The sequence below is a fragment of the Lissotriton vulgaris genome, unplaced genomic scaffold, assembly GCF_964263255.1.
Source record: "Lissotriton vulgaris unplaced genomic scaffold, aLisVul1.2 SCAFFOLD_1644, whole genome shotgun sequence".
Lineage (NCBI taxonomy): Eukaryota > Metazoa > Chordata > Amphibia > Caudata > Salamandridae > Lissotriton > Lissotriton vulgaris.
In genome coordinates, this window is record NW_028246115.1 from 157,171 (window position 1) to 181,205 (window position 24,035).

The 24,035-nt window shown below is 46.5% G+C and overlaps 1 protein-coding gene across 1 annotated transcript in view; it reads left to right on the top strand.

Moving 5' to 3' along the window:
* Positions 1-24,035, top strand: part of NUP54 (nucleoporin 54) — a 232,520-nt gene that overhangs the window by 85,508 nt on the left and 122,977 nt on the right. Inside the window, exon 6 of the mRNA XM_086949277.1 lies at positions 2,826-3,013. Within this exon, the coding sequence (XP_086805403.1) occupies positions 2,826-3,013 (188 nt within the window). The remainder of the gene's footprint in view (positions 1-2,825; positions 3,014-24,035) is intronic.

Here is a 24,035-nt window from a genome sequence, read left to right on the forward strand (position 1 = left end):
GGCTGGGCCCGTACTCGAGACCCCGGCTTCCAAGCTGGTCTAGGCCGCAATCTGCCACACGACGTAACTTCGTCTACCAAACCGGTAGACATCAGGATTGCATCATTAAGTTTTAGTTCAGGTTATACACACGGAGGCAGGGCGCAAAATCAGGATAGATGACAGGATCATCTGGCAGGAGTCGGAGGTCGGTGGAGACGGGAGCTTACGCGGTCATCTTGTTTGCTAGCATAGCTCCTCCCCCGATCGTCGGCATAATTAAAGATTATGACCTTTCTGTTTTTTAAAGAGTGTAGTAGAGGCTTGAGATATAAATTGAACAAGAGCGGGGACAGGGAATAACCCTGAGGGACCCCAAGTGGGGACAAGCTTGGGGGCAGTGAAGTTCATGAGCCTGACCGCCTGAGTACGGTCAGTCAGGAAGGATTTGACCGAACTGAGTGCAGAGCTCCGCAGGCTGGCCTGTTCGACATAGTGCAGTAAGATGGTGTGGTCGACCGTGTCGAATGCAGCCGACAGGTCCAGGAGCACTTGGGCCTGATGGATACCCCTATCAGCGTTGGATCTAATAGTGTCCAGTACTGCCAGGATCACAGTCTCTGTCGAATGCGCCGGACGGAAGCCGGCTTGGTTGGGTTCCAGGTAATCTGAGGATTCTGTGAAGTTGGAAAGGCACCTCGCCACATGTGCTTCCAGTATTTTAGCTTCGAAAGGGAGGAGAGATATAGGCCGGTTGTTGGAGAGATTGGAGGAATCAGCCCCTGGTTTTTTGATAAGGAGGACCACCGTTGCATTTTTGAAGGCGCAGGGACCTTGCCCTGCGCAAGTGACTCGTTGAGGAGGGGGGGTACACTATGAGGTAAGACCGAGAAGATGTCTTTTAAGACGTGGGGGGGTGGGCAACAGTTGTTGGGGGAACCCGAATTGACCCGGGTCATAAGTTCGGCTAATATAGGGGGGTCGATGGGAGGAATAGAATCTAATGTGGAGAGGTTGCTAGACATGTCTTCCAGGGAGGCCAGGCTGGCACTCTTTGGTATGCTCTCTTTAATAGTGGCTATTTTATCCAGAAGGAAATCATTTAAGGAGTTAAGACCCTAAGACACACCCTGCCACTGCACTTCGTAATGAATATCTACCCTTCTGTGTGATGTATGCTGTTGCCTCCCCTTTCACATCCTCCACTAATGGTGCCTCCAGAGTATTCAATTTTGCTCCACCTTTAGAAAACTTCCCAGGGGAATTTACATGGGCAACACTCCCTTTTCTGCCCCTCTTACTCCTCCGTAGCGCACTTCCCCCCTACCTGCGTCCACTGGTGTGCTCGCTGTGTCATGTGAGACTAACACGGACTCTCTCGTGGTCGCACTCTGCACACCAGTGCTGCCTCTGCCTTCCCCGCCCTGAAGGGGTATGCGTGCAACTGCCCTCCACCTCCTGCTTAGTTCCAGGGCTGCACAGGACCACCACAGATCCCCGCCAGGCTGTTTCTCTGCTGTTTCTGCCGTCTCTGCTGCTGTCGCCTCCAACCCAATGTCACCGTGATCCCAGACTGCGCACGGAGTGGTACGCGGTGATGGATCCTCCTCCACGCCAGATCAAATGGCAATAGCCCTGATCAATGGCCGGTAAGTGAAAACTGCCTTTTTCTTTTTTAAATGCAACAGCCCTGTTAAAAAAAAAAAAAAGAAAGCCCTCTAATACATGTCAGATAAAAGGGGCTACGACAACTTCAACAGTGTTCCCGGAGCCTCCGTGACCAGTCATTAGCTGGCCGCTATGTTCCCAAGTTGTCGGAGGATTCTTACTTAATGCACAACTTCCTCTGTGCTGAAAAAGTAGGAGATGCAATGAGACTTTTGAGCAAGAGAACATACTTTCTGGGATTAACTTTAATTGTAAACTTGTTTGATGCCCATCTGACTAAAAATGTTGTAGGTCGCTAAGAAAATGCTGAGGTGCAAGCCAGAATTTTTCACCAGAGCACTAGTTGATGAATCAAAGGACATCAACTAGTCAGTGTTGTGTTTAGCGCAGGCACAAGTTAGAAGAGTTGAGCCTGAGCTAGGTTTAGAGTGAAGTAAGCAAAATATTACACAAAGGAGAGATAAGCATGTTTTTAATAGTTGCGGAGCCGGATTCTAAGAACACATTTAGGATTTACTCTGTGGAATGTGTAAGACCATGGATCTAATAATGAAAGTTTAGATCACTGTGTGTTTTACTGAGCGATTAAACCGGGCGATTACATTCTCAGAAGACTGTGTACTTGCACTTGTGCACGGACCTTCTTCCTAGTTTGCAAATTGTCTGTTTAATCATGTCATTTCCCTACTTAAACGATGGGTCCCAGTTTCAGAGCTTTAAATCTTTGATTTTTGTTTTGTCCCATGCGTTTGATTCCTACTGTCAGAGAGAATGTGACAGCTCATAGGCTGCAATTCTTAAGGAGCACCTGTGTACTTACATTTTTGTATGCTTAATCAACAGCTCATCTTGCATTGGGGACAAGTCTAATGATGTATCCATCTGTTCTGCGAATTGTAATCATTGTTCTGTTTTTTTAAGTCATTTTCTCAATCCTTTCAGAACTCACAGGTCCTAAACTGCAATGTAAATTCAAAGACAGGTTGTCCAGTATTTGTTTTGCGTTTAGAAAACACGTTCCAGCTTTTCTCAAATTTTCCTCATTATTTTCTCGTCATCCATTGAACATCACGGCCTAATGTGAATCTGTTTATGTATAAAATGTCGGTGATAGTGGTTGTGTTTTGATGAAGACTTCAGCGTATACTTTTTAAATGTTACCCTTTATCTTTCTACAGGCTGTTGGTTACAGTTGTATTCCTAACAATAAAGATGAAGATGGCCTTCTGGTTCTCCTTTTCAATAAAAAGGAGGCTGATATCCGTTGCCAACAGCAGCAGCTGGTAGAATCTCTCCACAGGGTTCTGGGAGGAAACCAGACTCTGTGTGTGAATGTCGATGGAGTCAAAGCAATGCCTGATGACCAGTAGGTGGAATTTGAGTGTACCTTAATTAGTTTGACTTTGTATTCTTGAGTCGGCTATAAATGGCTTTTCGTTAATTTGCCTTTAGTTCCTACTCTTATGTCTGCATCAGTGTATCCCCTCACACTTAAGCAATTGCCTACCTGCATTCAGGATCACTTTAATGCCGCTGGTTCTCTCAGGCCCTAAATCTGACAGATAAGCAGGATGGTAGCACTCCAAGCCAGGCCAAACATTCAAGTCTCATCGAACTGCCTAATACCTACCCGCTTTTCCAAAATTTTAATCCTGTGTTCATTTATGCATAACTCTGTGAACTCTTCCGAAAGAATCGACAGTGTCTGCATGTACTGATATCACAAACACATTATTCAGGGTACAATTTCTGATCCATTATTATACGATCCTGTACACCACGGCTGGCACTTGCAAGCTCCGCCAAGTTTACATACAGCTTCAGCAAGTACCGTATTTTCCGGCGTATAAGACGACCCGGCGTATAAGACGACCCCCGACTTTGGCAGAAAAATTTTAGGTTTAGTGCTATACTCGCCGTATAAGACGACCCCCCACTTCCAGCGCAGCATAGCCATTCCGAGTATGTACCGGTATTTTGAACTTACCGTATTAGTCTAGTCCTCCTCCCTGTGGGTGAGCAGTAAGGCTTTATCAGTGGGCAGTGGGTACCTATAAGCGTTTATTTTACAAACTGAAAGACTGAACGCAAAGAAATTGGTTGTAGAAACAATCTTGCTTTACTCGGAAACATTTTATTTAAAACCATATCAAAAACTGTCACTTCTGAATAACGGCAAACATAAATAACGTAGTGCATGAAACAGTGCAAGTGCATTAAACGTTCCATAACTTCCCATAAATCCAAGCGATTTCTACAGGATTTATAACGTTCCCTTAAAAACCTTCAAAATCCTCCTCTTCGTCATCTGATCTCATAAGTAAGTCTATGAGATCTTGTGGTACATCTGTAAGGCAGTCATCGTATGGATCTTGTACCAATTCCGTATCAGATGATGTGGTCTCTTCTTCGGCATCCTCTTCACCTTCCCACAGATAGTCGTCCTCCATACCATCTAATGAGTTCGATATGCCACACTTCTTGAAAGACTTTATGACTGTTTCTGCATCGATGTCGTTCCAGGCCTTTATGACAAAGTTGCACAAAACATCCAACTGTGGCGCACGCATGTTTCCTCCTTTTGTGAATGTTTTTTCACCGCTAACCATCCACTCATTCCACTGTTCTCGGATGCGATCTTTAAATGGCTTGTTTAGGCACACATCCAGTGGCTGCACCAACGATGTCAGTCCTCCAGGTATAACAGCAGCATCCGTTTTCAGTCTTGCCAGCCTTTGCTTGGTGCTGGGAGTTAAATGAGCCCTGAACATATCCCACACCAGTAGACTACGCCTTTGTAGAAGTCCACCTGGTCGCCTGCTCCATACGTTATCAAGCCATAGCTTTACCCCTTCTTCATCCATCCATCCTTTCTCATTAACATGCACAAAACAACCAGCAGGAAACTTGAGTTTCGGCATTGTTTTCCTTTTAAAAATAACCATTGGCCTCAGTTTGCCACCATCAGCTGTGCATGCAAGTACCACAGTGAAACTGGACTTCTCATGTCCTGTTGTTTTTATTAAAATTGTCTTTTCGCCTTTTTGATGGACAGTTTTGTTGGCGATCATATCAAAATTCATCGGAGTTTCATCCATGTTTCCGATGCTACTTAGCGCATACACATGTTCATTGCGCAGCCTAATGACGTAGCGATGGAAGCTATGCATTTTGGCATCAAGATCCGCTGGTAATTTCTGGGCAATTTTTGTCTTTTGCCGCAATACCAGATTATGCCTTCCCAAGAATCTGGTACACCAGGACACAGTGGCCTTAAATCTGTGGCTGAGATCGGGATTAGATTTGGCCCACTGAAGTGCAACCAAGCGGATTTTATTTCGGGTCACGACATACCCGCTTTGCCGATGCTCGGCCACCATGTCTGCTACATGCTTTTCCAGTTCTGGCCAATGTGGGGTGCCTCTTCTTAGTGCACACTTGCCCCTTGGCATACTCCGCAATGCTTGCTCATTTGCTCTCCAGGCCCGAACCATCTTCTCTGTCACTCCATATTGCCTAGCAGCAGCACAGTTATTATGTTCCGTGGCAAAAGCCACAACTTTAAGTTTGTAGCTGGCTTCATATTTTCTTCTCCTTGCCACTGCTGGAGCCTTGCTGAGTTCTAGACTGCCAGCCATTTGCTCTGGATGCGCTGCTGGAGCCTTGCCGGGTTCTTCGCTGTCTGCCATTTGCACGGAATGTGCTGCTGGAGCCTTGCCGGGTTCTTGACTGTCAGCCATTTGCACTCGATGTACGGTACTGGTGCTGTACAGAATGGACAGGTGCAGAGACTGTCTTCAACACCACACGTACGGTACGGCAAATACGCTATCTGGTCACGAGACTGTTTTTCCTCTTAGCAACAACCAGCCAATCACGGCAAGTGCTCTACTGCCTTCGGGAACATTCGGGAACATTGTACAGTCCCCTTTCTATGCCACGCCCATGCCAAGGGGAGAGGTGAGCGTGCCAAACGTGCCAAACGTATCAACACACTGGGCGCTGCCATCTTCGGCGTTGGCTGCCCATTACCATGTACCGTGTTTCGGACGTCCTGCTGCCTCGTCCTGCTGCCTCGTCTGCCTGGGGATGTGCAAGCGGTTGGAGGCGCGTGTACAGCGGCAGCGGCAGTCGAGGTAAGACTCATGGCGCCATTTGCTCGCTTGTGAAGCGGTTTGACACCTTCGAGTGAAGTCCTTGCTATGAAAAAAACGCTCGCTTTCGATACTGCATGGCGCGGGGCCTGGGTGTGGACGTTGCCAGGGTCGGTGGCTGTATTTTTTGACATAAGGTGTGTTGTTTCTTGTTATTTCCTATTGTGAAGCGGTCTGACACCTTCGAGTGAAGTCCTCGCTATGACAAAAACACGCTCGCTTTCGATACTTGCACAATTCATGGCGCGGGGCCTGGGTGTGGACGTTGCCAGGGTCGGTGGCTGTATTTTTGGACGTTGCCAGGGTCGGTGGCTGTATTTTTTAACATAAGGTGTGTTGTTTCTTGTTATTCCGTATTGTGAAGCGGTCTGACACCTTCGAGTGAAGTCCTCGCTATGAAAAAGCGCATGAAAAAATACCATAAAATTTTATACCCGGCGTATAAGACGACCCCCGACTTTCCAGAAAATTTTAAGGGGTTAAAAGGTCGTCTTATACGCCGGAAAATACGGTACCTTTAACATTTGAATTCTGGTCTGTTCCCCTGAAAAGCTCACATCATCATTTACATGGTATAAAGTGCTCTATGTTTAAAAAAAAAAAAAGAAACCGTTATCTTCGCTTGACAAGCATAGGCTATACTTCTGTCTGGCTCCCACAAAACCGCATGAAAAGAAGCATTACTGATCTTTAAGTCCTAGCACTTAATTTACTCCGGTACCAAAGGAATGTATCTTGGAGGTCATTCTGCCCACACTCATACAGAATTTTGGAAGGCTTGTTGCAGAAACACAAGTCAAAAATTACTAAAGAACTAGAGGCACCAGAGAGAAGCAGTGACTAGGCTGAAACAAGCCAATCATTCTGTTGTGATTGTCAGTGGCTTCTGGACTAAGTCGAGGCACTGTCTGTCAGGGAACCTGGGATTCCTGATGTCAAGGTAACTGGGTACAATGGGCAGAGCTTATATGGTCTTCAAGTAAGATAGGAACTCCTGTTCACATAACGTAGTGTTCTGAGAAGCACAGACGTCCTTGCCAACCCTTCTGTGACAGAACTTGGAAGAGGATCTGCCAGCTTGCTTGAAAGTAACTGAAGACGCTGAGCTGTTTCTAGAGTACTGACATAGGGCTACAAGACTCCTCGACTGCTTTCTTGAGGAATGGAACTCTTAGTTATGGCTCTGCATTAAATAAGCTGATGTCTCCAAGTATTGGAATTTGAGCTTACAGGTAAGTTATACCTGTGAATGGCAGGGGAATACTGTAAGCACGTAGCAAGATACCTGCTTATCTGTTGTCACTCCCGGTCATGTGCAGTTACTTTATGCAAGACTTGGCTTTGTGGTGGGCACCTCTGATATTACTAACAAAGAAAGCTGAAGTGACACGGGCAGATAATAAAAGGAACTGACACACCAGTAAAGGCAAATTAGCATGGCCTGGCCGGGGTCACCAGTCAAGGTTGAGAGGGAGATGAATTACCAAGATAACTGGGATGAAGATGCAACACCGAATGTTTGTGCACCTATAAATGAGGCACGGCCCCTTCCTTGAAATAATAATTGGTGAAGTCAAAGTTCATATTTCCCTGCTGCGACATGATTTATGGACTGAGGCTGTCGCACTTTTACAAGGGTTATGTTGTATGTACGTATATGGTATATTTATAGCTTGAACCTAAGCAAAAGGCAGTGGAGCGCTCTGATGGGCCAAAGAGAAGCGCTAGCCAATAAGTGATCGGAGAGGTGGCTAGTTTGTGGATGGTTATCCCATAGTGATGCATTGTTTTTAAAGAGGTGCGTTTCCAACTCTTTATTTTAAAATATTTTTAATTGGAGCAGCATTGGAGCGGTTCTGATGGGTACTGCGATGTTGTCCCAGGTCCTGGGTGCATACAAGGACAAGGCCTGCTGCTTTTGTTTTCAAAATTTTACTCCTTTTTTAACAATTGATGTGAAGATGGTTTGGATCTGCAAGGGGAGACCATATCTGTCCTTCAGGATTGGGGTAAAGTGATCATATTTCTTCAGGCCCTGGATGAAAAGTGCTGCCGCATTTAGGATCCCTTACCACTGTGGAGCCTGACCACCATCCAAATGTGAGTGTACAAGGGCTTCAGCAGCAGTTCTAAAGTCGACTTCTCGAAGAAACTCTTATTTTCTTTTGAGAAGTGAGATTTGTACCAGGCTGTGTCTTTATTTTGTTGTTGTTGTTGTTTACTTCGCAGTCGGTAAAAGTTGGGACTCCAAGCCATCAAGATTCATGTCATTGAACCAGGTTGTACGGTTTGTTTTTATGGTCAAATAACAGGAATTCTGTCTTTTTTTGCGTTCAGGTAGGCGCTGAAACGTGCATGTCTGGGTGATGTTTAGGCAGTGTTTGTAGCATAGAATGGCTGAAAGGAGGGGAGACTCATGTAGAGTTGGGAATTATGTACAAGGCATGGGAAGTGAGTCTTCAAACCCGGTACAAATAAGACTGTTGCCATAACCCTTCAGCAGCTGAAGCTTTTGGAAACACCTAGACTCCTAAGGTACCGGTTAATCTGTTCACTCTTCTCTTGATCCAAAAGGTACAGCCGAGACATGGTCCCGCCTCGGAACTCCGCTTTAAAGTCCTGGCACATCCTGGAGTAGATCAAACTCTACTGGGCAAATAGCTCAAAGAGGCAGATAGGCCTGTGGCTGAACCCCTTTTTCTGTCAGTTGAGCCAGACTCACTTCAGTGACCTGGTACAAGTTTTCTTTGTACTGATCAGGAAGTACATGGTACTGGAGCTTTGTTATTAATCACTCTGAAAACACTCTGATCTACTACACCAACGTGGTGCCTTCTATGGCACTAACGTCTAGTATAGGAGAGGATTTTTGATTACATTAGAAAAAGCAAAGAAATAAAAAAAGGATGAAGAGAGCTAAAGGGACGATGAGACATGGTATGAATTTGTAAATTAAGGGTTAAGTTTTTTTCAAAGTCTGCCTCACCTGTTGATGCAGAAAATACCTTTCACGCCTCCTTAACTGTGCCCACAGATTGGCCTATAAGCCAATTAAGGCTCTTGCGGCCTTCTATAAAGCTAAACATTGTGCTGTAGCCTCCTATGGGGCTGGGTTATGGTGTATTAATGATCAGAGGAATCTGGAAGCAATTGAGAATGGATTTATAAAAAAAAGGTTAATATCTGTCCCCAGAAGCACCAGCTCTTTCATATGCCACTCTGAGGTGGGGATTGGGTACATAAATGATTTTATAAGGTTGCAGTCACTCCTCTTGTGGCTTACAATTTAGTCTGAGTCAGACTTCATTCTACAGGGCTTTGCTTGCTGACTGTCTGAAACTATACTTATGCCTGACAATTCCCTGGATAGTGTATAATCGTGACACTTGCCTAGGTCTGAGACGCGAAAACCTGTTTACTTCTCCTATTAGTGGGACAGTTGCTTCTCGCATTTCCCTAAAGGACACTTTTTTATCTAGTCGAGTGGAAGAGAGAATTCAGTGGGTGGTGATATGCCTACTGTCCAGGCGTATTATCGGATTTGTGTAAACACTAGTCTTGAATCTTGCCTAACATGGGTTTGTAACAAGCACCACCAATTTTTGTTATTTAGTCTCAGACTATGCACAGTGCACTTTCCCTCCGCCTTTCCTCGTCAGGGCAATCAATTGCATAGCCTACCTGCCTGTACCTGTGAAGATCACAAACCACGATTCATTTTATGTTCTGCAAATTTGATTCATAGCTGAGAAAACACTACTTGTTACCTTTTTAAAAAGAAGTGAACATCCGATATAACAAAGCAGCTTTCAGTTACTGATACTCTCTTCCTTCTGTGAACTTTTGTGTTTTTAACTTTCACTTATTCAATGTGTTATAAAGTAGAGGGCAACCCTAATCATGTAGTTAGTAAGTAATTGACATACTTTTTATTTGTCTGTATCTGCATGGTTACCCCAGTATTGGAACTTTCATAGATTCCCATGCTTTGTATCATTCCCCGTCGTCAAGATGGGAGCCTCGGTAAATAAAAAATATCATAACTATAGAAACAAAAGAGAAACCAGGCCTAGGCCTCATCTCATTTTGTAGCATATGACCCTCTTTGTGTAAAAGAGACCAAACTTTTCTCAACAACCAATCAGAACTGCCTCGCCTCATAGAACCTTCCTAAGAGAGCCTCAGAGCCTCAGATTTTTCTACCGCACGTTGTGCTAGGGAGTCTCCACTGAACTCTGCTCAGTTTTCTCATTCTATTCTACTTATTACTTCAACTTTAAAACAACAATGTCTGACAAGGAGAAGAAAGCTTTATTCATATCCTGTGCATCCTGTGGGAAAAAGAGACTTTTTGTGGAAGATAAGCATGACAGCTGTATTTACTGTTTATATCCTGACCACAAGGCCACAGATTGCAAAATATGTAGAACTTTTTCTACAAAGACTTTGCGAGACAGAGAGGGCCGGTTGTTGACTTGGCTTCAGAAGATGAAGACTCTGAAGGAGGTTCTCTCTTTTGATGAGGAGGATTCTGCGTCTGTCTCAACCTCCAGGAGATCCAAAAAGAGGGGTAGGTCTTCTCCCTCTAGTTCTAATGAGCCTCCTGTTAAGACCTCTCATAAGATCTCTGATAGGTCTGAGATGGTCAGTCCCATTAAATCTCCTCACCGAGGTGAAAAGGAGAGGCTGGAACAGGCTGCTGAGATGGACACAGCCAAAAAGGACAACAAGGAAGTTCCTGTCACTTCTCAGAAGTCCCATAAGGAGAAAGACGGCAAAAAACCCTCTGCAGTCACTCCAGAGACTAAATCTGAGAAAAAAACAGCGTCCGTGTACGACGACAACAACTGGTACTGAGGTTCCGTGACAATTCTAATCGATCTGTTCGCTATCCTAGTCTTCCTCTGCACCTGTTTCTGACTCTTCCTTGATTTGTTTACAGCCGAACGGAATGTACTAATGGTGGGAAGATGTACTTTTACAGTTGGGAACTGCCAAATGCTACTGTAATTATGTTCCGGGCCCTGAATACATGAAGGCGACCCCCTATGAAATTTACTGTGGGAACCGGGTTGTAACCTTTTGTCTGTCATGTTATCCTATGACGAAAAACTGTATAAAAGGAGCGATCTACAGATACAATTTGAATCAGACTCCGCGAACCTACATGCTATGTACTTCTCGTGACTTCTGTGTTCCCTGCAGTAAATAAACCTTGAATCTTTGACGCCGAAGGAAGTGTCCCGTGTCTCTGTCATTTGTACGCCGGAACAGGTAACCCACGAAGGTTTCAGGTGTTATCCCTGGCACCGCTGGGTCTTAGAAAAACCCAGTCCTTCAGTTGGCGCCCAACGTCGGGCTGCGTCAGTGGTACCGGTCCAAAGCCAGACGATCGTGAGGAACTTCGTGTGAAATCTCCGAGGGAAGGTGCACCCCGCTTCATCGATCCTGTTGTCGAAATAAGTGGCCCGAAGACTTTTCCCGCGAAGATCCCCGCCTCCTGACGGCTGCGACGGACTGCTGCCCTGACTGTAGACCTATTTTGGCGCCTGGCGTAGACCTTGGTACAGCGAGACGATTGACGGGCCTTCCTGGTGACGCCATTGTTCTTTGAGTTAAGTATTTGTGGGTCGCTCCCAAAGTTCTTTGTTGTTGTGGGTGCTTCGTTGTTGCATGGTTCCATTGCATTTGTGGTTCTTGGTATTTTGTTCTTCGTTGTTCTATTTGACGTCTGCAGTCGCCAAAAACCGAGGGTTTTTGCACTTTTGCAGGGACATTGTAATCCTATAACCCTTGACGTTTGTGAAACTCGGTTAGTGTGCACGATGCCTGGCCGTAGTACTTTGTTCAGTTGCTTTAGAGGTTGTGGTGCGGATTCCCGGTTGGAGGACTCGTGCCCGATACCTCCGGTCGGAACTCCAATTTACGAATTATATAGTCGACATGGTGTGGGTCCTATCGCATTCAATGATTGCTGGGTTCGCTACACGAAAGATGATGGTGTCCTTAGTTGGCCACCTCATGGTAGTTTTGAGGCCCCGATTTTAGATAATCTTGAAGCTAAATTGTTCCAAAGAAAAGCAAGGCCGGCCATGTTTGATTCCTTTCGGTTATGGCGTAAAGAAGCCAGGCAGAAAGAAATCAAGCAGCTTAAACTTAATAAGAGAGAAGGTATTGTTACAACGATGAGAAATGCAGAGCAGTTTCAGCGAGACAAAGAGAAGGAAAAGGAAATTTTTGATAGATTGCAGCGTATAACAGTGGATAAATGTTACCCTGCTTTACCGACGGGTACGGATAAGAAGGGAGAGGAAGCAGTAGAGGATCTTTTGTTGTCCTATCTACTGAAGTCGCCACCTCCGTATGCACAGGACACCACAGCTCCTGTGGTTCCTCCTGTTCCTCAACCTGCTGTTCCGGCAGCTGCTAACCAGCCCGGCGTTAACCCTGCTATTGCGAATCCTCTTGTTCCTATTCCTCTACCTGCTCCTGTTCCTACTGCTCCCCCGTCTATACCTTCTCAATCTACTGCTCCTGCTACTTCTACTCTTGTGGCTACTCCTGCTGCTCCTGTTCCTCCTGTTTTTGGTCCTCCTATTGTTACCCCTTTACTTCTCTCTTCTTCCCCGTCTGTTCGGCGACGTATCCCTAATATCGTTGCCAACTTCTACTCTCCTCTTGGACCGATTCTTGGTTCTGATGAATCTGAAGCTCCCCAAAGACTAAGTCAGCTTCCTGGTGGTAGGGAACGTGACACGCTATATAAAATGGCGAAAAATTGGATTAGGTATCCCCTTAAGAATCCTCCACGTATAATTGTTGATACTTTCTCTCAATTCAATGAGCCGACGCAAAGGTTCGTGTTTGAAGAAATGTGTAAACTCTTACGCGATGAGATATCAGTTGATGCTGCGGATGATGTACTGGCTGCTCTGACTGAACTTCAGCTTCAGTTTTCGAGTGGTGTACTAGTGGGTAGCAATGTTCGACGTGCAGTCGAGCACCTACTGTCTTTTCGTCCTACTATCATGCCTCGTGCATTATATAAAGATGAGCATGAGGAATGGATGTCAACGCCTGGTCAGTATCCCATGCGTGAAGTTCCACCAGTGTGGATGCCAGGCGATGCGCAGGCCAATCCTATTATTCCTCCGCATTTCCAGAGAGTATGGATACACCTTCCATGGAAACGATCGGAAGTCTTGCAGGTTAAGCAGACTTTGCCCGACCCTCGCAAAAATCCTGCAGGGTACTATAAAGAATTGTCTCAGCTAGTGGATGCTACGATCATGAATCTTGCCGTCATTGATATGTTGTTCGGCAATGTTGTACCGCAACCGGTATGGGCGAAAATACGACACGAAGATCATGCAGCTGAATTAGGTGGTGATTGGGCTGCGCTTACAGCCGCGGACGGTTTGCAGGTTGGTGGGGCTAAACCTGAACAGTTAATTACGGCTTTGCCTCAGAGAATAATTACCCTTATGAAAATGCTTATGCCAGCTATGAAAGTCAACTGGGACAAATTGTCTGCCTGCAAGCAAAAGAAGGACGAGAGTGTCTCCGATTTCTTTACAAGATTTGAGGAGGCATTCATTGATCACAGTGGTCAAGATATGGGCACTGAGGGAGGTCAGAGATTGTTTGTGGACAAATTTGTGTCGAATTTGTTGCCGGACCTAAGCAACAAATTGAAAAATTCAGAGAGTGCGTGGGCTGTTTCCACTTCTGCTCAGATATTGGCTACGGCCCAATATTATGAGAATAGAGAGAAAGAGGAAAATGATCGTGCAGACAAAAAGACGAAAGAACTCAAAACGAAAGTGTTGTTGCAACAAGCATATCCTCCGCGCTCGAATCAGAATGATTTCGCAGCACCGGAATCGATCACAATCGCAGTCATCTAGGTCACAATCGCGAAATGACTCTTCTTCGCAGAGATCTATGCTTGGGTACAATCAGTGTGCCTACTGTAGAGGCGAGGGTCATTTGAAATTTGATTGTCCGGTTTTGCGTGATCGCAATAGTGGTAATTCATCTAGCGGAGGCCGTAGTGGTCCTCAACCGGCTTCACGAGGTAGAGGTCGTGGTGTTACGCAAAATCAAAATGATCGTTCTAATAATTCCTCTGACTCCAATAATTGTTTTGATCAGCGTGGATCATCATCAGGTAGATCCACACAGTACAATGTGGATGATTATTACGTCGATCAGGGTGCTGACGACGGTAATTACTAGGATAGCCATAGACAAGGAGAGGGAGTAGTATCAGTTCCGGTTGATCAGAGAGGGCCTTACGTCGCAGTTGCCACCTCGGGCGTAGTTGAGCCTTTTCTGTTGGACACTGGTGCAGCGAAAAGTTCCATCATGCATTCGAAACTCCCTGGCGCACCTTTGTCTGGCTTAACAAATGTTTCCGTTGGATTCTCCGGCGCCCCTGTTAGCAATCCGGTTTCTCGCCCTTTGCCCCTTACAATTGGGCCTCGTGAGCTGAAAGCTCCTTTGATTTTGACTACTGGTTGTGGTGAAAATCTTTTGGGCCTGGATTTGCTGAAACGTCTGTATGCAACTTTGTATTGTTCCCCTGCGGGAGTAAAGCTTACATTGGGTGAGAGAGTTATCTCTCCTATGTACTTGTCCATCGGTAAGCTCCAACCGGAATTGAGTTCTCTTCCTGCATCTTTGTGGGCAACAGGTCCCAATGACGTGGGCCTGCTTGATATCTCCCCTTATGTTGTTCATCTGAAATCCAATGTGCGATTACCGCGTATTCTCCAGTATCGTATCTCCCTTGATGGTTAGCGAGCGTTGTTAGCGATCATCTATGATTTGATCGAGAAAGATGTTATCGAGGAGACTCGGGGAAACGTGTGTGATAGCCCTGTGCTGCCCATTTTGAAACGCACTGATCCATCTAAGCCTCCTGTTTATCGTTTTGTCATTGATTTACGGGAGGTGAATAAAATTGTGATTCCTCAGTTCCCTGTGGTGCCTGACATTACGGCTTTACTGACTCTGATTCCAGCATCTGCGTCCTGGTTCTCAGTGATCGATCTGAAGAAGGCTTTCTTTAGCATTCCGATTGCTGAGGAGAGCAGGGACCTTTTCGGTTTCTCTTTAGGTGGCCGCAGCTTTAGGTTTAAACGCGCTCCTCAGGGCTACTGTGAGAGCCCATCGATATACAGCCAAGCCTTGAAGAGCCAACTTGACGCGTTTGTGTTGCCGGCTGGTGTGGCCTTGATCCAATATGTCTGACTTATTGGTGGCTGCGGGCACGCAAGAGATTTGCAAAATTGCTACGGTGTCGTTGTTGCAGCATCTCTGTGACTTACATCACACGGTGTCACCTTCTAAACTGCAATATTGTTGTCAAGAAGTAACCTATCTAGGTCACTTATTGTCAAAGGAGGGAAGGAGGTTGACCCCAGAGAGAATTGCAGCGATCGCTCGAATGACTGTGCCAACAACTCAGAGAGATGTGCGTGCCTTTCTAGGTATCACGTCATACTGCAGGCAGTGGATTCCAAATTTTTCATTGCTAGCGAAACCATTGGTAGCTCTTACGTGCAAGGATGTTCCAACTCCTTTGCCATGGACGGAAGAATGTCAGAAAAGTTTTTCTGAATTGCGTGATGCGTTGTGTTCGGACCCTGTGTTAGGTACTCCGGACTACAGCAAGCCGTTTACACTATACGTTCACGAGAGGGAAGGTTGTGCGTTGAGTGTTTTGACGCAACAATTCGGTGGTAAGCAGCGTCCATGTGCATATTTTTCCTCGACCGTGGACCCAGTAGCTAGAGCATTGCCGAGTTGTTTGAGAGCAACAGCGGCAGCTGCGGTGTCCATCCGACAATCTGCAGGATTGGTCATGGATAATATGCTTACGGTGATGGTTCCGCATGCAGTTGACACTCTTTTGAATCGTACGAAAACCCAACACTTGACGAGTGCAAGGTTGTCTGGTTATGAGTTGACGCTTCTGGCAAGTCACATTCAAATAAAGCGCTGCAATGTCCTAAACCCGGCGACTTTGTTGCCAACTAATATGGAATCAGATGAGGTATCACCACACGATTGTTACTTACGAACTGAGGAGGAAACAAAGGGTCGTGTTGACCTAAAAAACACTCCATTGGAAGAACCCGATGGTACTTTGTATGTGGATGGCTCGTGTTTTAAGTTGCCGAATGGTGATGTGATGACTGCGTATGCTGTGGTGACGTTGAGTACGGTTGTGGAGACTGCGAGATTGAATCAGAACTCTGCACAGGCGGCAGAGCTAATTGCTTTAACCAGAGCGTGTGTGTTGTCGAAAGGGAAACGGGTGAATGTGTTTACGGATAGTCAGTATGCGTTCGGTGTTGCACATAGCTTTGGACGATTGTGGAGAGAGAGCGGTTTTATGACATCGCATGGTACGAAGATTCAGCACGGACAGCTTGTGAATGATCTTTTGGATGCACTTACATTGCCCAAGCAGGTGGCGATTTATTAAATGTAGTGCACACCGTAAGGTAATGGATGATGTTGGCCGGGGCAACGCTTTTGCTGATGAGATTGCTAAGGAGACTGCGCGAAACCTTACAACTAGAATGTATGTGACGAGTTCGGTAAGGTGGCCTGTAGAAGCTGGTATGTGTGAGGATACTATTGAAAGTGTGAAAGCGATTCAGAATGAGGCCACCGAGACTGAAAAGACCAAGTGGAAGGAGGGTACGGGAAAGCTGGATGCGAATGGCTGTTGGATTGATTTGTCGGAGAATAAAAGGTGGATGTTGCCGGATGCATATGTACTAGCTGTTGTGACTATGGCACACGGTTTGTCACATATTAGTGCGAAAGGTATTTGTAAGTTGTTGTCCCCTGTATGGAAGAATGATGGTATTGCTAAGTGTGCTGAGAGATTGGTCAAGAATTGCATGATATGTATGATGTACAATCCTGGTAAGGGAACTCCTACACCCCCTGGCCATTTTGTTCCTCCTTCATGTCCCTTTGAAGTGATTCAGTTGGACTTCATCCATATGGAGCGATGCCATAACCTAAAATATGTTTTGGTTGTGGTTTGCGCATTCTCCCGATGGATCGAAGCCTACCCTCTCAAAGACAATACTGCCCTGTCCACAGCGAAAGTCCTACTGAAGGAATACTTTCCTCGGTATGGAATGCCACGGATTGTATGGTCTGATAACGGAAGTGAGTTTGTGGGGAGTGTGATGAAGAGTGTGTGTAAGGGCCTTGGAATTACACAAATATTCCACAGCGCCAACCATCCCCAGTCAGCAGGTTTGGTTGAGGGGTACAACGGTACTCTCAAACTAAAACTCGCAAAGATTCAGGCTACGACTGGTCTCTCGTGGCCTGACGCTTTGCCCTTGGCTCTTCTGTCAACTAGGGCGACTGTACACTCTCGAGTAGGGCTCAGCCCATATGAGATTGTGTTCGGCCGCCCTGCAAATATTTGGGGGGTTTCTAGACCCAGTGTGTTCGCTGATCTTGAATATCCAATGTTGATCGATTACCTTCATGATCTGACTGCTAAACTGAGGTTAATTCACCAACAGGTTTTTGAAGCACTGCCGGCGCAGACGGAGGGTCCAGGCCACCAGCTCCAGCCCGGAGACTGGGTGGTTACGAGGAATTTTGGCCGAAAACGAAATCTTGAGCCGAGATTCATCGGACCCTATCAGGTGCTACTTGCCACGAGAACTGCTGTTCGTTTGGAAGGCCGCAAACACTGGGTGCATGCCACCCACACCAAGAAGGTACCCATACCTTTGCCAGCGTACTCGTGGGTGAGGAAGGGCATCGCCTCGTCTGAAGCTGAGGTTTTGCCGAACTTTGTTACATTTAGCGACGCTCAGCCTGTGGGAGATACCTCAGTGCAGCCGGACGATACTGTTGAGCATTTGTCATTGAAGAACTCAAGATCTGAACCATTGTCTGATCGACAGGATTCTGTTTCACCATCCGACCAACTGTTTGAAGATCAGACTCGTCCTGGGAGAAGCAGATATTTTCTCCGTTCCAACACTAGAGACTAATAAAAAATATTTTTGGCGTATCCACGCCACTCTCACCAGCTCCACAGACGCCTTTCGCAAAACGTGGCTTCCTTTGCCGACCCTCTTATCCAAGGAGTTCAATGAAGTTACCTGCCCCAAATATCTTAGGGTTTTGCGTCTCACTAGCACCACCGGTGACTCTACTCTTGGCATCGTCATACTCCCGCGACACAATGCAGATGCCACTGACCTTCCTTTGCACACTGGTCGGGGTGGAGGGAAGGGGGATTTTGTGGGGAGGGGGTGGGGGTTTTTGGTTCGTGTTGTTTTTTCCATGTCAATCTTTTGCCCTTCCAAGCAAGACGTCAAGTCGCTCATTGGGCATATCTTCACTGCTTATTCTGCTGCACAAGGGAAGACATGCTTGTCTGTCCCGCCCGCAATGTATGCTCTGAGCTTACTCTTCTCACAGTATACTATATGCCGGTTAAAAATTTCAATAAAAACACTTTTGAAACTAAAAAATATTTTTGCTTTCTCCCCTGACATTCACGTTACCCCATTATCACTCTGAACATTTTTGAATAACTTGTCATTTTTGTAAATTCTGAGTTCTTTTCCGCATTTGCGTATTTGTTTCCACAGGTAGGAGATTTTGTATATATATTGTTTAATTAAAAAAGAACCTTACATCCGGGTGGACCGTAGGGCCGTGCGGGTACTTCCTTCTGTTTAGTAGGTCCTGACACTAGGTTGGAGACCGTCGATTCCTAGGAACTCCTGGGGATTGACTATTGCTACACAGAACGAAGTGTGTCAAGAACGTTGCGGACGGTTTTAGAGAATGGCTTTCTCGAAGCTGTCGGAATTGGAAAAGACTCAATCTCAAAGATTCGAACTGCATAGAATTGCACGTACTAAATGCTTCATGTTTCAGGTGTTCCTTCTGTTCCTAACTGTTTCTTCGTTATTGGTGGGTGGGGTGTATTATATGATATAGTCATTATTGCCTTCTGCCTCACCTACCCCTTCTTCTGAACCTAAACCTACCTCCACTGTTTCTCCTCATTCTTTTCATATTTTACCTCAACACGAGCAGGTTAGACGTGCGGAATTTATGAACAATTCCTTCGTTCAGCTCCTTCATCAGCATCAGTTGGTGATGAACACTACCAATTGTTGGGTGTGTGGGTTAATGCCACATACCACCGATAAGGGAATTCCGTACTTGGTCCTTCCTTACAGTTCCCAGGGTTCAGCTCGAGCATTGCAAACTATGTTCCGTAGCGCACTAGATTCTTACCCCAATCGAGAGCCACGTTCTCCACACTTTGGTCCCGGCCAGTACCATAAGTCTTTGGCAATAGCGATTGCTGATTTAGATAGAGATATCTTTGATCCATTGCTTATTCCAGAGGAAGAGGTGCAAGCCTATAGGGATCTGAGCAAGGCAGAGTATAGCGTGTTAGTGGGTGATAGACAGCTCAAAAGTTCATCTCCAATATGGATCTTACCCCACCTCGGTAATTTTTGTCTGAAAGGTCGTGGTCGAAGCCCGAGAGCTCATCTTGGGGAAAGTGCTTGCACTGAAACGTATGTTTTACCAATGCTCTCTTCCCCTGTTCTCCTGACTGCCAAGGGTACGTACTTTGTATGTTACGACCGTGCATATACATGGTTGCCTCTTGACTTCTCGGGCACCTGTTATATTGCAAATTTGCTGCCACCGACTTTTACAGTTGCCTCAGATTATCACAAGACCAGAGTTGTGAGAGGCGTGATTAGCAAAGAGGACACTGCCGGTCAAGAAGCGGGAGACTTCTTTAAGGGTTTCTTGCCGTTTTGGGGACCTATGATCAATAGTAGGAACCTGAGACAGTTGACTCGAGTGGTGGAATCGACCGCTAATATCACTGCAAGTGCCCGTGGCAATATCACAGCAGAGCTTCAGGCGGACAGGCTTATGACGTTACAAAATCGTATGGTTTTAGACGTTGTCCTTGCAGATAGAGGTGGAGTATGTAAGGTGATCCATTCGAGTTGCTGTATTTTCATTCCTGACAACGCTCCAACTGTCTTTCAAGCCATCTCGAAGTTGCATAAGATCTCAGAGTCCATACACGTGGACGTAGGGGATTGGACGCTACTAGGGTGGTTTTTGGGCCTGATGTCGACGTGGGGTTGGAAAATTCTGATGATCATTGGGGTTGTTGTAGCATTTCTGTTCACGTGTTGTCTTTGTGTGCAGTGTGGTCCTGCCTTATGTGGCCTCTGTGCTACGACGTGTATAAGACGGCCACCTGTTACCAAGGAAGCGTTGATGGATAGAATAATGTTGCAGCAACATCTGGATGGTCTGATGAATATCGAGATCGATTCTGATTCCGACTAGTGCTTGCCTACATGAGGGCAAAAGGAGCGTCTGAGGTTCCGTGACAATTCTAAGTGGTGTTTCCGACTCGCCCGAATATGGTCGAGTCTGGTATCTATGAACCGCAAATAACGAGTTTAGTGGGTGTACGCGTTTTCGCTGTGCTAGCCTAACTCGTTCGTTTGTTTCGTGGGTTTCTTCATCTGAACCCGCGGGTTCCATTTTAGATACTGCATCCATCTTGTTTCTTGCCCTCAAGTAGCCAGCGAACGGACGCTGTCCGCTTCGTGACCCTGGGATTCCCAAACTCTTGCGGAAGACACGTGTTCCTTTGAGGGTGTCTTTATGATGAGGGGGATGACACTGTAAGGCAGATGGCTCCGCTCGAGGCTCATCTTGCCGTGCCGGTCTATTGTCTCAGTTGTGTATTCATTAGGCACGTCTCCTTTGATCCCTGCAATCGTGTTTCTTGGTACCACCCCTTTTACACTCTCTTCGATCTGTTCGCTATCCTCGTCTTCCTCTGCACCTATTTCTGACTCTTCCTTGATTTGTTTACAGCCGAACGGAATGTACTAATGGTGGGAAGATGTGCTTTTACAGTTGGGAACTGCCAAATGCTACTGTAATTATGTTCCGGGCCCTGAATACATGAAGGCGACCCCCTATGAAATTTACTGTGGGAGCCGGGTTGTAACCTTTTGTCTGTCATGTTATCCTATGATGAAAAACTGTATAAAAGGAGCGATCTACAGATACAATTTGAATCAGACTCCGCGAACCTACATGCTATGTACTTCTCGTGACTTCTGTGTTCCCTGCAGTAAATAAACCTCGAATCTTTGACGCCGAAGGAAGTGTCCCGTGTCTCTGTCATTTGTACGCCGGAACAGGTAACCCACGAAGGTTTCAGGTGTTATCCCTGGCACCGCTGGGTCTTAGAAAAACCCAGTCCTTCAGTACGTCGACGACAATTACTTCTAAAGCTTCAAGTGCTCCATTGACGCCTTCGACGGGACCGTCGACGGTGGTGCCATCGACGCCTTTGACTTAGTCGACGTTTAAGGTACCTTCATGTTCTTAGACGGTGGTTTCTGCCTCGTCGTCGTTAGTGATGTCCACGAAGATACTGTCGACGGCTGCTTCGACGACGACGACTACTACGTCGGCGTCGACTAAGACGAGCACGCTGGTGACGATGAGTTTGTCGACAAGACCGTCGACGATTGTTCCGCCGCCAACGATGACGATTTCGCCGACGAGGTCCGGTGAACGGTCGACAATCCCTTCGTCGACGATTCCTCCTTCGACTGAGAATCCGTCGACGGCTCAAAAAATGCAGTTTCTAATACAGAAACTTCGAATAACACCGGAGATGACATCTCCCAGACGTGTTTCATCTTTGCCCCCAACAATGCTGCTAGATGATGAGTCGGAGGAAGAGGAGGACAGAGGTCAATATGGAAATGCCTACAGTCCTTCAGATTTAATTGTCAAGTGACTGACACTGACACTGAAGAGTACTACTAACATCACGATGACCCAGGGTTACAACATTATGCTTCCCAGCAGCAGCATCCCTCGGGCATGGGTCAAGACATGGTAGCCATGCTGGCTTCTCTTGTTTCTGATCTACAATTGATGCTGCGGGATTACAGGAACAGGTTTCCACCACAGTCTACAGTGCAGCCAGAACGACCTGCTACTCCGGAGGTGCCTCCGACGCCACCAGCTGTCATTCCAGTGGTGGGCTCACAGACAATAGACCCTGAACCTCAGAGAGACATCAGTGAGGATGTAAGAGACGACGATGATGATGATGATGATGATGATGACGATGATGACGACGATGATGATGATGATGATGACGATGATGATGACGATGATGACGGTGATGACGGTGATGATGATGACGATGATGATGATGATGATGACTATGACGATGATCAGGGTAATCCATTATCTGATCCTTTGCAAGACCCAAACTTGGATCTCGACGACAGTGGGTTGCAAGATCCGGATGTTGTGGGACGGGACACAGCGGTGTCTCCACCAATGGATATTGGGGGGGTTCCATAACCTCATGGAAAGGGCAGCGAAGAGGTTTGGACTGCCAATTACAAAGGAACAGTCTGAGTGTTTCCTTTATGACTTTAAGGAGGAATATAGGAAGTCGGACAGGTCCATTCCTATAATTGAACATGTGTGGGTTGAAGGGATTAAAATCATGCAAAATCCGGCCACGGTCATCCCTGTTCTTCCCCGGCTGGAGAAGAAATATGAAGCCCCGGAGGGCAGTCCAGCGTGCCTTCTAGGACAGCCTAAGCCTGATTCTGTAATCTCGCAGGCGGCACAAAGCAAATCCAAAAGCCCATCAACGCCTCTGACTACACCTCCAGACAAGGAAGGGCAGCGTTTGGATAACGTTGGTAAAAGATTTTTAATCCATGGCCAGTCTTCTTGTCCGGGCAGCGAATGCTCTAGCCATTCTGGGCAGGTACGATCGCCAGATGTGGTGCGACTTGGAGCCATTCGTAGAACAACTGCCGGAAGTAGCGAAGGAGAAAGCCAAGAGTTCTGTTAGAGGGAGAGAGATCATCTTCGGAAGTGATCGATTGTGCGATGGACATCGCTTCCACTGCTTTTCGGGCTTTAGCCGGTTCGGCGGTATTGCTCCGTCAAGGCTGGCTACGACCTACCTGGTTTCGTCAGGAGGTCCAAAACAAGATCCTAGACCGCCCATTTGATGGTGAAATGCTGTTCGCCAAGCATATTGATGACGCCCTACAAAATATCAAGAAGGACACAGACAGCGCTAAGTCCTTGGGATCGTTAAACTATCGGAAGGTCCCTTTCAAAGGAGCAAGAGGCAGGGGTTTCTCTACTTATAGAGGCAACCAGCAAAGATATTCAAAGCAGACTTCACAGTCTTACAAGACTCAATATTCAAATCGACGCCAAGGCCAATCGGCGTCTTACTCTCGCCAATCTCCGAGAGGGCGTCAGAATCGCCAGGGTTGTGACAATACCAAAAGACAATAGCGGCCTCCTGGCTCTTTCTACTGTTCCTCCCCTGACAGTTACATCAGTAGGGGGCAGGATATCTTTTTGTCTGGACAACTGGGGAAAAATAACATCAGACCAGGTGGTCATGAATATTGTTCAGAGTGGCCATACGTTGGAGTTCCAAGATCTGCCTCCAACCAAAGCTCCAGGCGCCAATCAATCGAGACATCTGGCTCTGCTACGCCTCGAAGCCCACCAGCTTTTCATCAAGGGGGCAATAGAGCCGGTACCTCTCTCTCAGAGAGGCAGAGGTTTTTATTCCAGGTTCTTCCTGGTTCGAAAGACAGCAGATACTTGGCGTCCCATTTTAGATCTACGAGAGCTCAACACTTATCTCATCAAACTATCTTTCAGGATGGTCACTCTCCAGGATATTCTTCGTCTACTGAACCCTGGGGACTATATGGCGTCCCTGGATTTGGAAGATGCGTACTTCCACGTACCGATCCACCCAGCTCACAGGCAATATCTACGCTTCACAGTAGGCAAGAGCCATTTCCAATTCAAAGTTCTTCCGTTTGGCCTTCGATCGGCGCCACGGATTTTCACAAAGGTGCTGGCACCAGTGGCGGCTTTCTTCAGAAAGCAATCCCTAGAAGTTTTCCCCTACTTGGATGATTGGCTAGTCAAGGCTCTACCCTTCCAAGAAACTTCCAAGGCCATTTCAACTTGCATTCAATTGTTCAGCCACCTGGGCCTTCAGCTCAACGAGAAGAAGTCAGTTCTTCGACCTTCCAGGTCCGTAAGATTCCTAGGGGCCATTTTAGACACGGAACAGTGCAAAGCTAGTCC